At 36.6% G+C, this 15115-nt stretch overlaps 1 protein-coding gene across 12 annotated transcripts in view; it reads left to right on the top strand.

The window, feature by feature from the left end:
* Prkd1 (protein kinase D1) overlaps nucleotides 1-15115 on the top strand; it is a 314640-nt gene that overhangs the window by 174937 nt on the left and 124588 nt on the right. For 9 of the 12 annotated variants that reach the window (XM_013065310.3, XM_004864045.3, XM_004864046.3 and 6 more), the window contains one exon: nucleotides 2643-2781. The exons of the other annotated variants lie outside the window; for them this stretch is intronic. In XM_013065310.3, the coding sequence (XP_012920764.2) occupies nucleotides 2643-2781 (139 nt within the window). The remainder of the gene's footprint in view (nucleotides 1-2642; nucleotides 2782-15115) is intronic. 12 annotated transcript variants of the gene reach the window in all.

Genomic DNA, 15115 nt, shown 5'->3' with positions numbered 1-15115 from the left:
GAGAAAGAGAGAGAAGGACAGAGGGAGGGAGGGAGAGAGAGAGAGGAAGAAAGAGACAGACTGTGGTCATCATACACATTTTTCAAACCCTGTGGAATGATACACTAAAAAGTATTAATTTTATTACCTGCTAACTATACCCTAATCATTTCCAATGGCATGAAATTACTAATTATTGAAGATAAATCTAGCAAGCATATCTAAGTCCTATACACTGAAAACTATAAAATATGAAGTTAAATTTAAAGGGACCTAATAAGTAGGGAGATACAATTTGTTCATAAGAAAGTAGAAGTCTCTATATTAAAGTATATTTCTCTAATCCATCTGTGGTTCAATGCAATATCATGGAAAGCACAGCAGATTTTTTTTTTGTAAAACTTAACAGTGTTTCTTAAATATATGTGAAAATTCAGAGGACTTATAATATTCAAAAATAACCCTGAAAAGTAGAGATTTTGAAGAGCTTTTATGTCCTGAATTCCCTGCACAGTATAAAGCTACCATATAAATATAATGTGATATTGGCATGAGAACAAACATAATCAAATGTGCACTTAGGATCAAACAATGCTTTTCCTAGGTGTTTATCCACAAGAATGAAAAGACCACTGAAACACTTGTATATACATTTTTATAACAGTTTTACCTGCAGTAGCCAAAACTGGGGAAGAACAGATGTCCATTTATAGTTGAATGGGCAATTATGCTAGATCCATTTAATGAAATAGTAATAAAAAGAGATGATTGTTAAATGCAGTATGTATGAGTGAACCTCAGAAACATTATAATGAGCCAGCCAAAGAAAAGCACATGGAATCTGCCACGTGATTTTATTTATAGGAAATTCTGTGGCACACAAACTAATCTTTGGTGATGGAAAATAGATCTGTACCGGGGGTTAAGATACTGGGTGGCAATAACTATGCTAAAACTTTTAGGGTTGATGAAAGTATTTCATCAGTTGCATGGATATTGTGTTCATCAAAACTCCTCTATCCATTTTATTTCATATAAATTATTCTCCAATGAAGTTGAATTTTAAAATAATTAAGGAACTGTCCATTATTTTTAAGATTGAGGAAATGATATTTTAGTTGCCCTTTGTTTTCTTGTGCTCTAATAATATTGGAGATATTTCCAAAAAGTGAGCTAATTTTTTTCTTGTAATTAGCACAGTGGAAGCAGTGACATCATTTCAGCTGTGGTGTTTATTTTAGGAAAGTCAACTTTCCTAAGTGACACGCAAAAGTAGTTTTAAGCCTAGTCATCTGCACAGACTCTTAAAAGCAAGAGAGTATTCTGAATATGTTTATTTTTAATTCATACAAATGGCTCACATGAATGTAGGTCCTAGTTTTATTAATAAGAAAAAGAAAGAGGAATTTACAATATGTTATGTCTATCTTTAGAAGGTATCAAATTCTGGACAGTTCTCCCTGACAGTAGGAAAAAGTCCACACAGATAGGTAGTATCAGACCCATCACCAGTTCCAGGACTGAGATTTCTCTTTTCCTACCTCAAGCCCTTACCCACCACATTGCAGTGTCAGTGTATACAAGGTAACACCTCTCAATAGTTATGTGAGACAGTCACATACAAAGGGTGCCGTTTTCACATATTTGCCAGATTTGCCTCCGTGGTGTGAATGAAAATCCTCTTGGCTGGCCGATTGACCTCCAACACTGCTTGGGAGAACACAGATTGGCAGACTGCAGGAAAACTAAATGGGGGGAAATACAGTGTACCTCAAGTTACGACTGACGTGACACACAAACAACTTGGCTTACAGCCAGAATTTTAGTTTTAACTTACAAACAAAATATTGAGTTACGACCTGAATGCAGGCCACTTGTGTTTCCAGATGGTCTCAGATAGATTTAACCCCTAAAGAGTTCTGGAAGGAGCATTACAACATCCTTTCCTGTGTGAGATTAATTGAGAAATCCTAGGCCAGTGTCTCTTTAAGGACACTGAAATTTGCCTGTATACAGGAGAGAGACGTTGAAGGCTGTGTGAAGGAGCCTGAGACTCCATTGACCAACTTGAGTTACAACCAGCCCTCATGAACATATTGAGTTTGTAAGTCAAGGGTCCACTAGGGCGGCAGCAGAAGGGAGATCTGGGTTGTCTTCTCTGATGCTTTCCTGAGTCAGAGGATGCTGCTTCTGCCACACAGGTAATGCATTGAGATTTATTGAGTCATCTTTTACTTTTCAGTATGCTAAAACAAATCTACCTCTTTTTCAACAAATTGCCCCAGGTGTATGTAATTAGAATGGTAATAAACTGACTCTCACTTTTATGCTCTTGGCTTGCTAGACTGTGATGCATACATCTTCCCACCTATTGTATTTCTTAACCATCTTATTGTAAGAACTTCTTTGCATTTTACCACAATCTCCTGTTTTATCTCTCTTTAATTAGAAGACAACTTGGCCGTAATTGCCCTTATGATATATCTTCCCTCCTAAATTGGAGTCTTCTCAATATCAACTCTGTCATTCATTTTAAAAATTTGAATGTTTTTGATATTTTCAACTTTTTAAATCAGCTTACATTTATGCCCTGATGTTTATTAAAACAAAATATTTAGGAGGATTTTGATGTTTAAATTATTTTGTGGTATTTCTGTTTGCAGTTCCCTGAATGTGGTTTCTATGGAATGTATGATAAGATCCTGCTTTTTCGCCATGACCCTACCTCTGAAAACATCCTTCAGCTGGTAAAAACGGCCAATGACATCCAGGAAGGCGACCTTATTGAAGTGGTTTTGTCAGGTAGGATGCTTTTGTCCCTATCTATAGATCAGCATTTTGTATTTGGAGAATTATTGGGCACATGTTTCTAAGGCAACATAGAAAGTGAATATCAAATTGGGCCCCAATAAATTTTAGGGCTCTGTCTACATGAGCTTCCATATTTTTTTGGAAGAGAAGCAGACGTTTTCATTGGATTGGCTTTTTCACACCTGTCCTAATCAGGTCTCCCAATTTCATGCTCCCTCCTAGCACCCAATAACACAGACACAGACACACACACATGTGCGCGCATACACACAAATACTCAGACACACAGAAGAACACAGTTTTGTTTTGTTTATCATCTTGAATCACTTGGACAGCAGCAAAAGCAAACAAAAATCTCACCACAGTAATGCTAAAGTAAGGACCCCAAATGTACCGGGTGTCTGCCAGCCAAGAAAGCTTAATGGAACTCTTAACCATTGATTCATTAGGACCAGAAGCCTCCTAGTTATGATATAAGCCAAGACCTAAAAAGAAGCCAAAGCTCAGGAGTTAGATCAAGTCAGGTCATGCTGGGTGACAGGAGTTAACTCAGTCCCTGAGAAATGGCTGCCTGCTTCTGCCCATGTTTATAGTCTTGTTTGGGATCTAGAAATTAGTAATAGGACTATGCAGACTGTGCCTATCAATGCAGAAAAAATATGGATGTATTAACTTAAAAAATAGTATCAAAAAACAGCTGCTGTAGATGCTTACAATGATAGTGCAATGGTCATGACTGTATTCAGGTTTTATTGTACGTTTTGTTAATAATCGGTTCATTAATTAATAAACTCAGATTACATTGCTCCCTTCTTCCCTCTGACTTTGATTTGCTATCTCCTTAAAGGAAATTAATTGTCCTAAAGATTCTGGAAGCTGAGCATGATGGCACATGCCCGTTATCCCAGAACTCCAGAAAGCTGAGGCAGGAGAATTGCAAGTTTGAGCCCAGCCTGGGCAACTTTGTGAGATGATTTCAAAATAAAAACTAGAAAGGGCTGGAGATATAGCTCAGTGTGAAGGACCTGGGTTCAATCCTTAGCACCAAAACAAACAAAAAAGACACTAGACTTCCTCAAGTTCTTAACTCTCTAGAGCCCCTTACTTGGGCTAGTGATTGTCCTTCAGTGTGTCTATTTTTTTTACTTGCTCTGATTCGGTCCAATTCACTTTTTGTCCCTGTTGTTAGTTTTTGTTTTCATTGTGTGAGGGCATAGGATTGCCATGGTTTCATTGTGTAGCTCCATCCTATGAAGTATTTCTTTTGGCTTGATATAAACAGTCATTTTCTGATTGTTTATAGGGCTGCCATTTGCTAAATAAACATATCAGTAAAACAAGAGCTTTGAAAGTTTTTTTATTGAACTTTATGAAGAAGTTGCTTGCTTTGCTAGGTTCTCCCTTTTATTTTCCTTTGGTGCTTTTCACATTTGCTTACCGCACCTGGCCTCTCAAAACTAGTGACAAGACATGCTGTTTTCTAGGTTTCCTGTTTCCGAACACTAGAGGCTGCCTGAAATAAATTATTCTGGGAAATCATGCATTGGATCTGCTCTTGCCATAATTCATATTAAACTCATTGCCAGACTGCTTTGCAAACAACATAATGAGTTTTATGAGTCCTTTTTTCCCCATGGCAATGTCCAGAAATATATGAGGGTCCAAAAAATGATATTTGTATATTTAATGTGTTTTTCTTTCCATTTTACTTTTGTTATCAAATGCTTTATGGTAGTAGCAGACAGATGGAACGCAACCTGGGTGTAGGTGTGTCTGTGCAGGGGAGGGCTGCTGTTTACATATCGCCCAGCATCTGTGAGCCAGACCTGCTCCCCCTGTGCCAGGCTGACCTCCTGCAGCCCTCTGGAGTGCCCTTGCTGCACGAAGAATAGCACTCTCCTGTGTTTGCAGACTGAGGACCTCGCTGTATTTATGGTCCACTACTTTTTCCATACTGCTTTATGTTCTCCCTTCCTATCTCCCCGGTCACTGTTGCATCCAAGAGCATCCTTTTTTCTTACCTGTCCTCCCTGCATAACACTCAGGAACGGCTCCGATCTTCTTGCCTGCTATCTTGCTGGTAATTATAAGAAAGCTGAGCTAACAGTCTGATTCTAATCTTCAACCACATATTCTTCTTTCTCTGGTGTTACTGAATCCTTGAATTATTCAGTTATATATGTGTGTGTATATGTTTGTGATGCCCCCAGTGTCGCTGAATCTTAAAGTATTTGATTACGTATGTTTATATACAAACTATTCAATTACATATATTCAATAACATATGTGTATCTTGGCTTAGATCTTCTGTACTTACCTATAAACATTGTTGTTAGACATATTCTCCTAGCTCCTTTCCCAGTCTAATGTTTATCTTTGTGATTTCCTCAATAAATATTGAAAATAATTTTGAAAAATTTCCTATTCCCTCCATGTTAAATGGCATTTCTTTCCCATAACTCTTACCTCTTTCTCATACTCTTTTTAGACCTCCAATTTCTTCCTTCCTTTCTGTCTTCTCATCTTATTGGCAGCCTACCTGTCTGAAAATGATACTCCAGTCCTTTCAATGCAGGAGGCAAGGCCTCATATTTTCCTCCACTCGTGGGTGAAGAGGGGCAAAGTGACCCTTCTTTTCATTCCCCAATCCCATTTTGGGTTATTGCTCTACCACCCTCCCCCCAATACGAAGATGTCACCCTTTTTTGATATTTGCACTGAAAAATTTATTTTCCTGAAGACTCATTTACATTTAACCATGGCAAGAGCAAGCATCTGACTCCTAATCTTGCTTTCCATTTTATGCACCTCAGTGTTTGTTTTATTAGTTCATGTTTGTTGTGCATAATGATTGGATTCATCATGGGGAGTTGGTACACATATATGACACATCTTAATTCTTTTTACCCTCCTACTCCAGTGTTTGTTCTGGCTTATGTCTAGATGTTCCCCCAAAGACTCATGTGGTCATAAATGGGGCTTTTCCAGAGGTGGCTGGACCTAGAGTGTATGATACTGGGATTAAGGGTGTGTGATTACTAAATTAGCCCACTGCTTAGTTTGGCATGGTTCTGGGTGTGAGTGCTACCCTTAGGGTGGGTAACCTAATAGAATACAAGCGGACAGAAGAAACTGCTATTGCCACTTGTTTCTCCTCACTTGTCGCTTGCTTGCTGGTTGCTGCCTCCCACCTGTCCTCCTTTGTCATGGACTGTTTATTGTCTGCGATGCCTGTCTCCCATGCCACCTTGCCTTAGAGCTGGCCAACTATGGACTGAAACCTCTACCAACTGTAAGCCAGAAAAACCTTTCCTCTAATGTTGGGTGTCAGGTATTTTGTCTCAACAAGGAGAAAAGTAACTAAGATAGTGTTGTTAACATACATGCCTATGATTCTTCGGACTCCTTGTTGTTTCCTTTTATTGAGTCATTCTAGAGTTGTACCTGACCTCACAAGTAAGACTGTAGTTCCAAGGTCTTCACTTAGTGGCTCTCCTGCTCTCTAACTCTAGCTTTTTCTCCATAATTCAGCTAACTTGTATCCTCTTTTTCCTAGCAAAGTGTGTTATACCTGTCTGCAATCTGAATATCTTTACTATCCATTTTTGACATTTCTATTTCTGAGATGCACAGGTATGCTAGACACACATAGCCCCCTACCTAGTTGGCTCCATATAGACCCAACTTGTACCTGGCATTAACCCCTGTTCAGTAATCTTCTCTTGCCCTTCCTTTTGTTACCATAGATAGGAGATTCTCAATAAGCATGTGTGAGTTCATTGTTTGACTATTAGCTATCAGATTAGAAGTTACTACATGTATAAAGTTTTATAAAATACTGATTTTTTAATAAAAATATCAATTTTAGATATATTCTCAAAAATAAACTGAATTTTAAGCCTCCTTGCTATGCATTTATTTGGGCCAGTGAAGAAATTAATATCTGTGAAGAAAGCAGGATTACTTTATAAATTGAAGCAATACAGATGATAATTACTGACAGATCACATGCCCCATACTGGCCCCATTCCCTGGGGAGGACAGAACATTTTCATAGGGTTCAGATCTATGCCATTTCCGGGAAGTGTGATTCAGGATTCACTTCACCCAGACTTCAGTGGGTAAGGAAATTGGGGAAAAAAAAACACTGGACACCCCCTCTACTGCCTTTGACCCATTACAGTTTCATAATATAAACAAGCTATGAAAATTTTCCTCTTGAAGACTGTAGTTGTACTGTTAAATTTTACCCAAATTTGCTTTTTCTCTGTCATCAATTAAATTTATTTGTGTAATTTGACATGAACATAATCTGCTTCTTTTTATATTTAATGTTTCACCAATAAAAACATTTTCTGATACAGGGATACAGTAAAAATGAGAAAAAAATCTGGCAAAAAAATAATTTGGAAGATTAAGTACTTTCCTCTCTTCAGATAACATCAGGAATTTTTTTTGCTTAGGTCATTTTCTGCTGAGACCTTTTATCATTTGTTAGATGATTTGGAGTTACAGACTAACCAGACTGTTCCTGGCTCATTTGCTGATTTCACCTCTTTCCTTTTGGTTTTTTTAAAAAAACATGCCTTGCATGAGCCAGTACATCCACTAAGCCTAGAAGAGGTTGCTCCAGGGTGGATGCATTGTGCTATGGGGAAAAAAAAAATTAATAGCTCAGTGAAAGTTCTCCACCACACATAGCCCTATCACTGGCACTAATGATCACAATTGTTACAGTTGTTATGAAGTGGGAAAACACTGCACATGGAAATTTCTCTCACAGAACCAAAGTCAAGTTCAAGTCTATGGAACTGAACGGTAAAATGAAATCAAGAAATTTATCTGAAATATCCTACATGATGAATCTTTTAATCAAGACCTGATAATTCATCCATAACAAAGCAAATGAATAACAGGACTATATTTACATGTCTTAACTCCTTTTGTTGTTTTGAAGTTTTTGATTTTTTAAAAAAAATTTATTAGTACATGTTTGTTATTCATCATGATTACATTCATCATGGGGAGTTGGTGCAAGTACTTGACACATTTTAGTTTTTTATTTCCCTGTTCCCTCTGACCCCTGCTTGCATAGCTAGGTCCCCTCGCCACTTGCAAAAGATCTACTTCGCTGTGCTATTTGTACACACAGGGGTACTACTCTGCTATGAGGAAGGATAAATTTGAGTAATTTGAAAGAAAATGGATGTACCTTGAGACCATAATGTTAAGTAAAATAAATCATACACACCAGCTTATATATAGCAGGGTTTCTCTTGTATGAGAAACCTCAATTATAAACAATTTTTGATTTTGCCTTGATCTCTATGATTTGCCTGTTCCTGTGCATGCGTGTGTGTGTGTGTGTATTGTAGGTGGTTAAATGGAAATAGTCAAGGACCATAAAAATTCTTCAAATAAAGTCATAATTGTAAAATCTGAGTGTTAAATGTTGAATCTTTCATTCCTCATAAAACTACATGATTTTTTTGGATCTTTTACATGATATTTTTATAGTAGGTGAGTGTTCTTTTGTAAAAAGGTGCTTCCACATGTAGTTATTTACTCCTCAGTGCCAAGAGCCTGGTTAGAAAGCTAGTGCTGTAGCTCAGGAAAAGGTCTGTGTCTATTTTCAAGGCCAGACATTAAAGGAGCAATCCAGCCACCTGAGAGTGGCGCCATTTCCACTTCGCCATCCCAAACCTTGTCCTCATCTGTGGTCCTGTGTTTGCCAGGCTGTGTGGGCACTTTCTGGAGAGAACTAATTTCTTGGCCAAGTAGTGCCCAGTGAGTTCCTCTGTAATTCTGTACAAGTTCCAAAACCTCTGGGATTTTTTGTTTGTTCTTTTAATCAAACAAGAAATTATACCAGGTGAAAATATCCTACAGTGCTAATAATACATGGAGTCTATGGGGTGTTTTTATGCTGCTCATAAAATAGGCATGGTGACTGCTTACAGCTCCGGAGGCAGATCATCTGGATTCATATCCTTTCTCGATTCTTTACTTTGCCTAGACATTAATCATTCTGTGCCCTAGTTTCCTCATCTGTGAAATGGAGAAAACATTAACACCTACATTGTAAGTTGTTATACAAATAAAAAGAAATCATGCATGTAAAGCACTTCAGAGGGTTTTACATGTAGGAAGTGTCTAAAAAATGTTAGCAATGATAACTGCTTCTCCTTCTCACCCTCTAAGCTGCTTTTCCTCATAGTGTTCACAGTTATTTATTAAACATACCACAAAAGGGAAAACTGGTCCGATAACTTTGAGAAATGTCAAATTAAGCAATGTTAAAAGAGTTCTTGACTGCAGGTGTCTTCAGAACTTTGGTGCATACTCATATGCAGCAGAACTCTCTCCAAGATCACTTCCCAAGTTCACTTTTGAATCACACGATACTTTTGGTCTCCTTTGATCATTGGGCAAGTCTTGGTTCAGCAGTCTAAACCAGAGATATACCTCTGGGTCATGCCCATGGAATAAATGATCTGAATGCTGAGTGTCCAGCCTCTCTGCACCGAGGGCACTACCTTCTCATAGAGGGAAATATTTGAGCCAAAGGAAACAAGGGATTAGGAAGAAAGAAATCTTTGCTTCTATAAGATCATAAGCTTTTTAAGTATTTTGCTTTATCTAAATGACTTTGTTTCCTTCACAAGGACTCAGGGAAATAGAGGAGTCAGGCATCTGAAAAGCTGTGGAATGTGAATTTTAACTGCCTGTACCCTGCAGGGTAGAGGTGGTGACCAAGAGCGTGTGTTCAGTTCCTATTCCCTCTACTTAAAGAGCAGCTTCATTCTCTGATCTTGAACCAGTGAACAGAAATTCTTGAACATTTTTATTAAAGAATTCCTACTGTAGTAAGACAGTTTGCATTTCACAGAGCTATTGATGTCATTTGTAACAATGAAAAATAGCAATGAGCTTCAAGATTCATTCACATTATTTTTACTATAGAACCACTACCCTCCTCTTCCTTTTAAAGATATAGTTAATACATCCACTCAAACTACAATTAGGTTAAAACATCCTGAAGGGTCTTGTCTTTATAGTTATAAAATAGGAAATAAAATAAATGCCACTGTTTACCCAGAGACCCATCATAACTTCATACCTAAACCTAAATTGAAATAGTGTCTTAGTGACCATGTTTAAGATTCCATGCCTAAACTATAAATTGGAAACAAATATATGATAGCATCATTCTAATAAGGGCCTCCTTTTTTTTCTAGAGGATGTAAATTATTTATTTAAATGACTGTTATATACATTTCTCTTAGATATAGTACATTGCTTACCAGTGTTTCATCCTTTTCTGAATTATAAGTGTAAGAGAAAAAGCCTTGAGAATAATACATTAGATCACTGTATTTTATTTCCTGCAAAATACATTACGTACATACAGTTTTATTTCTTTGCTTTAAAAGAGCAGAATTAATTATAGCCAGCAACTCCCTTGTCCTAGCATTGCTTGAGTAATTAAAAGTTATCAGAAATGTGAGCGTTTTTTCTCAATTTATATTTCTTTGTGGTTGTTATTGGACATCTAAATGTCTCAGTATGAATGGTACCAATTCCTGTCCAACTCTAATTTCAGTTCTTTTGTGGATGATTTTGTAACAATGGAAAATTTAAATGTGAATTCACATGACTTTACACTAGTGCCCTCTTGTCTCTGGGGATACATTCCAAGACCCTTAAAAACTGGGGATAGTATTGACCCCTGTATAATTATGTTTTTCCTTTATATATATACCTATCATAGAGTTTATATGTAAAGCACAATAAGTGATAATAATAATACCCAGTAATAGAATAATTATAACAATGTACTATAATAAAAATTATATGGATGTATTCTTGCCCACTATATCTTCTTGTACTGTGCTCATACTTCTTGTGCTGATGTGAGATGATGCTATGTCTACACGATGAGATAAAGTGAGATGAATGCCACAGGCCTTGTGATGTATTGTGATATAGTATTAGGGTACTGCGTAAGGGTTGCAATACTATAGTACTCTGACAGTCTATCTGCTAACTAAGACTAGTACTGAATGACAGATGGGCAGATAGCGTATATCGCATAGATACATTGGAGAAAGGGATGCTTCTGGGAACGGAATAGGAAAGTACGAGATTTCTTCATGCTAGTCAAAATGGTATGCAATTTAATACTTATGAGTTATTTCTAGAATTTTCATTTAATATTTTCAGAACATGGTTGACCATAATTACCTGAAACCACGGGAAGCAAACCACAGACACGGAGGAAGGGAGGCTTTTGTACTCTTTTCTACTATGCATGCTTTACATTAAGTATCTCCCTTTTTTGTTTTTTTTTTTTTTATTTTTTATTTTGGTACCGGGGATCGAACTCGGGTCCTTGCGCTTGCGCAGCAGGCAGCAAAACCACTGAGCTAAATCCCCGGCCCTGTTATTGTTAATATTCTCTTTCCATCGTTATCTTTCAAGCAAACCTGCTTTATTTTCCTTGTGCCACACTCACCTATTTTATGGAGGATAGAGCCCAAGGAGTGTGAGGTTAGAATGTTTCCATCTGACTTCACACCTTTCCCCAGTTGTGATCTCAATCGGACACAGGGACATGGAGTCCTCCTTGCTTACTGACATTTTCCTTAGTTGTCCCTTCATGAAGTGGATTCTCCAGGGAGATACTGAGCAGTAGTGATTACTCCTCCATTTTTCCCCCAACATCCTCTAAATTTCTAGGCATATGGAGCATTCTTTCCAGGTCACAGGGGAATAGACAAATCTTTGAAGACTTAGTTTCTATAAATTCTTGTGCATTTTGCATTATGCTGCATTTTCTCTGGTAGTTTAATTTTGAATCAGTAAAATATTCCTCCTCCCATGCTGTTCTTCCAGAAATAATAATGAAGATAGTGATGGTAATATAGAGATACAGAGTATTTACAGGTGTTGGAAGTGCTTCACATATATTAATTCAGAAATATGCACCATATTTATGTTACGGTAAATCTCCATATAACTTCAAATTGATATGTAGCTGATTTCCAGTCAAAGACTGGATTGAGTCTCAGAGCTGCCATTTATTTCTTATATAATGTTTGACAATTAACCTTATTTCTCTGGATATTGATCCAACACTTGTAACACATTAACAATATCTCCATATAGGCTTGGGCTGTAGATTTCATGAGAATAAATATAAACCAGTTCATAAGATACCTGGCTATGGTACTTTAACCCTCTCACTTCAGCCATACCCCACTGGACTACACATTTCTTGAAATAAGAACCCTTTACTTTTTCTATTTGAATTCGTAGGACCTAGTATAAAACATGCAATCAGTGTCTGTTGAGTGAATGAATGAATGAATATTTAAATTAATTTAATAAAATGAGCAAACCGACAAATGATTAAATTGGCCTTCTATATATGACATCCAAAAGTTGCTGTGCTTGTAGTAGGAATTGAGTTTCACTGATTACCACTAGCTCTTCTTGTCCTACTCTATTAGTAAAGTTAACAGCGTTATTATCTAACTAGACTTTTTCCCTGAATTTTTGCTATCCCATACATACTGTCAAAAATTGTTTTTAGAAATTATTTATTTATAGAAAAACCAGTCCTGCTTTCAAAACATTGCAATTTCCTTTCACAACACATTTCACAAAACATGAGGCCCAATGCATAGAATACCAATTATTTTCCTAATTCCTATGACTTGTGGATTATAGTCATCACCATGACAAAGTAACCCTTTTTGAAACCAAACTTGATTCATTCCTGCTTTGATCTGTTCTCCCAACCATTGCTCTTCCTAAATAGTCCTGTCTTCTTTCTAAAATGTATTCAGTAGTCATCCTTTTTAACACCCTCCACCCACTACTAATCTCCCTTGACTTCAACAACTTAGTGTCTCTTCTTTGCAGGAGCCTGCACATTCCATATCTGCAGTGGTGTTCCTGAACAGTGGACCTGAAGCCGGCCTCTGCTTCTGGCCTTTCTGTTTCAGAATCTGGAAGGAATGAGGATGAGCACTAATTCCCCCAAGTTCTGGCTGGCCTTTCCTGTTGCTACTCCCTCTTCCCTTCTTGCTCCTTACACTAGAGCCCTGTAGCTCTATCCATCTCAAAGAACAGCTGTCTCTGCCTAAGGGGTCAGCTGGCAAGACCTATAGGAAAAGTTGAGTCATGTACACCAGAACTAGCATCTGAATCTTCATAGAACTTGGCCAGGGTACATACTGTGGTTTTCAAGGAAGAACATATCAAACTCCTCTGTTCATACAGAATTAGCCTAAGGCCTAGTTCGTCCCCATCTGGCAAGTGGATATCCAGCCAGAAATCATAGTTTTTCCTTTCCTTCTCTTTTCATCTGTTACTGTGCTAATTGAGAACAGTATTATAATTGTCATCCAGATAAATAAGAACAGAACACAAGAGCAATGAAAACCTCATACAAGGGTTTTTTTTCTGTGTCACCTCTGGACACTGCACTGTGTAGCCAAAGATTTCCAACATTTGCTTTTTCAAGTGGAGGTTTATAGTCTCCTATGTGTGTACATCTTACCATGTTAGGACATTGATTACACAACAGGAACTCAGAGGTCTTTGCATATTAACAGTCCTTCTAGAAAATATAGTGAGACATTAGCTTGATCCTTTTGCTTTTTCATATGAGTTGGCTTTTTAAAAAAACATGCAAAAGTAGGTATTTTGTTTATGGTTTGTTATTAATTTTTTTTAAACTTTGGTTTCATGGTAATAATTGAACACAGGGCTTTGTGCAAGTCAATCAGGAACTCTACTGATGAGCTACCCCCAAATGTCTTATCAATTTAGGTCTTATTTCCAAAAAAAATACTGTGCAATCAAAAATGAGATCTTCATATATTAGAAATACTGAACTAGATTATTAACACACTATGATCCTTATAAGACAAATGTTTTAGGTACTAATACTATTTTGAAAATAGATCTTTCCTTTGCTCACTTCTGTGAAGAGGTGACAAGGATTTTTTTAAGGTAAACATTTTTTAAATGTTAGTTTTCATACAATACTAAATTATTGTGTTCTGGATTTAAACTAGAGAATCAACATGTTTAGGTTTTCATTTTGTTTGTCTTTTAAAATACGAAATTCTATTTGGAAGAAATGGCTGAGAGATATGCAGTCAAGATTTCCTCCAGATCTGCACAGCTCAGTGTGATAGGCACTAGACATGGTTGACTATTTATATTTAAATTAATTAAATTAAATTCCTCAGTTATATTATCTTCAAGTGTTCAAGGGATGTGTGGCTAATAGCTGCCATCCATTCACTGTAAAAAAAAAAAAGAGGTTTTGTTGGACAAAATAGCTAAATAAACCAAATTTTACTCAAAGAGATACTAACTTGGATTGCATGTTGTATGCACACATGTCCTGCAGAAATACTTTTACTGAAATGGTCTTTGATATAATATATGGAGAGTTGTTTATAAATAATACACTTAAAAATTTTAGTAGCATGTTTATTGCCAAAATCTCATTGGAGAAATTTTCCAATATATCACTCTATAACTTCCTAACAGTTTTATTTCTTTGACTTCAGTACCCCAAACAGATCTTTTTTATAAGCAATATTCCTGTTATGACATTTAATTTTTGTTCTTGCTGTGGGCTTAGACTCCCAAATCTGTACCTGTTGGCTATTTTTAATAGTGGTACAAGTGAATACTACACTTTTCTTAATACACTAATTATATATGACATAATATTTAAATTCTCTGATAGTTCTTAATTTCTTTGTCTTATTTCATTATGTGCCACACTGAATATACCTTCCTTGTTAAAGCACAAGTATAGAAACTGAGTTCAATTCTCAGCCGAGTTCTATTCTCAGCTGCCCTTTTTACTAGCTGTGTGGCACTGGGAAAGCTTTTCAGTGTTTCAGTGTTAAAATTGTCTCATTCTTAAACTGAGAACTGACCATGATAATAATGTAAATTATCTAGCAAATTATCTAGGGAATAAGGCTGTATAGCTCAGGAAGAGTAATATAGCATTATGGTATGGTGTGTAGAGTATACAAGTTTATGAATAGATTTGTTTGTTTTATATCACATATTTCCAAAGCTTATGTTCTCACTGGCTTACTAAAATATAAAATATATTGAAATGTCGTTGGTAGACAATAGATATCACCTAAGTTACAAAGGATGAAGATAACATTTATTGAAGTGCATCAGCTCTAGAATATTCACCAAAATACAGTCACATAACTTTATCCTCATATTTCATAAGTTGATTTCAACCAAAAGAAAACCTACTTTTCAGATCAAGTCT

Source organism: Heterocephalus glaber, unplaced genomic scaffold (assembly GCF_053883595.1).
Source record: "Heterocephalus glaber isolate CG9 unplaced genomic scaffold, H.glaber_assembly_v1.0 deba00001662, whole genome shotgun sequence".
NCBI lineage: Eukaryota > Metazoa > Chordata > Mammalia > Rodentia > Bathyergidae > Heterocephalus > Heterocephalus glaber.
The sequence above is the reverse complement of the archived record's forward strand: the minus strand, read 5'-3'. Positions and strand labels throughout refer to the sequence as shown.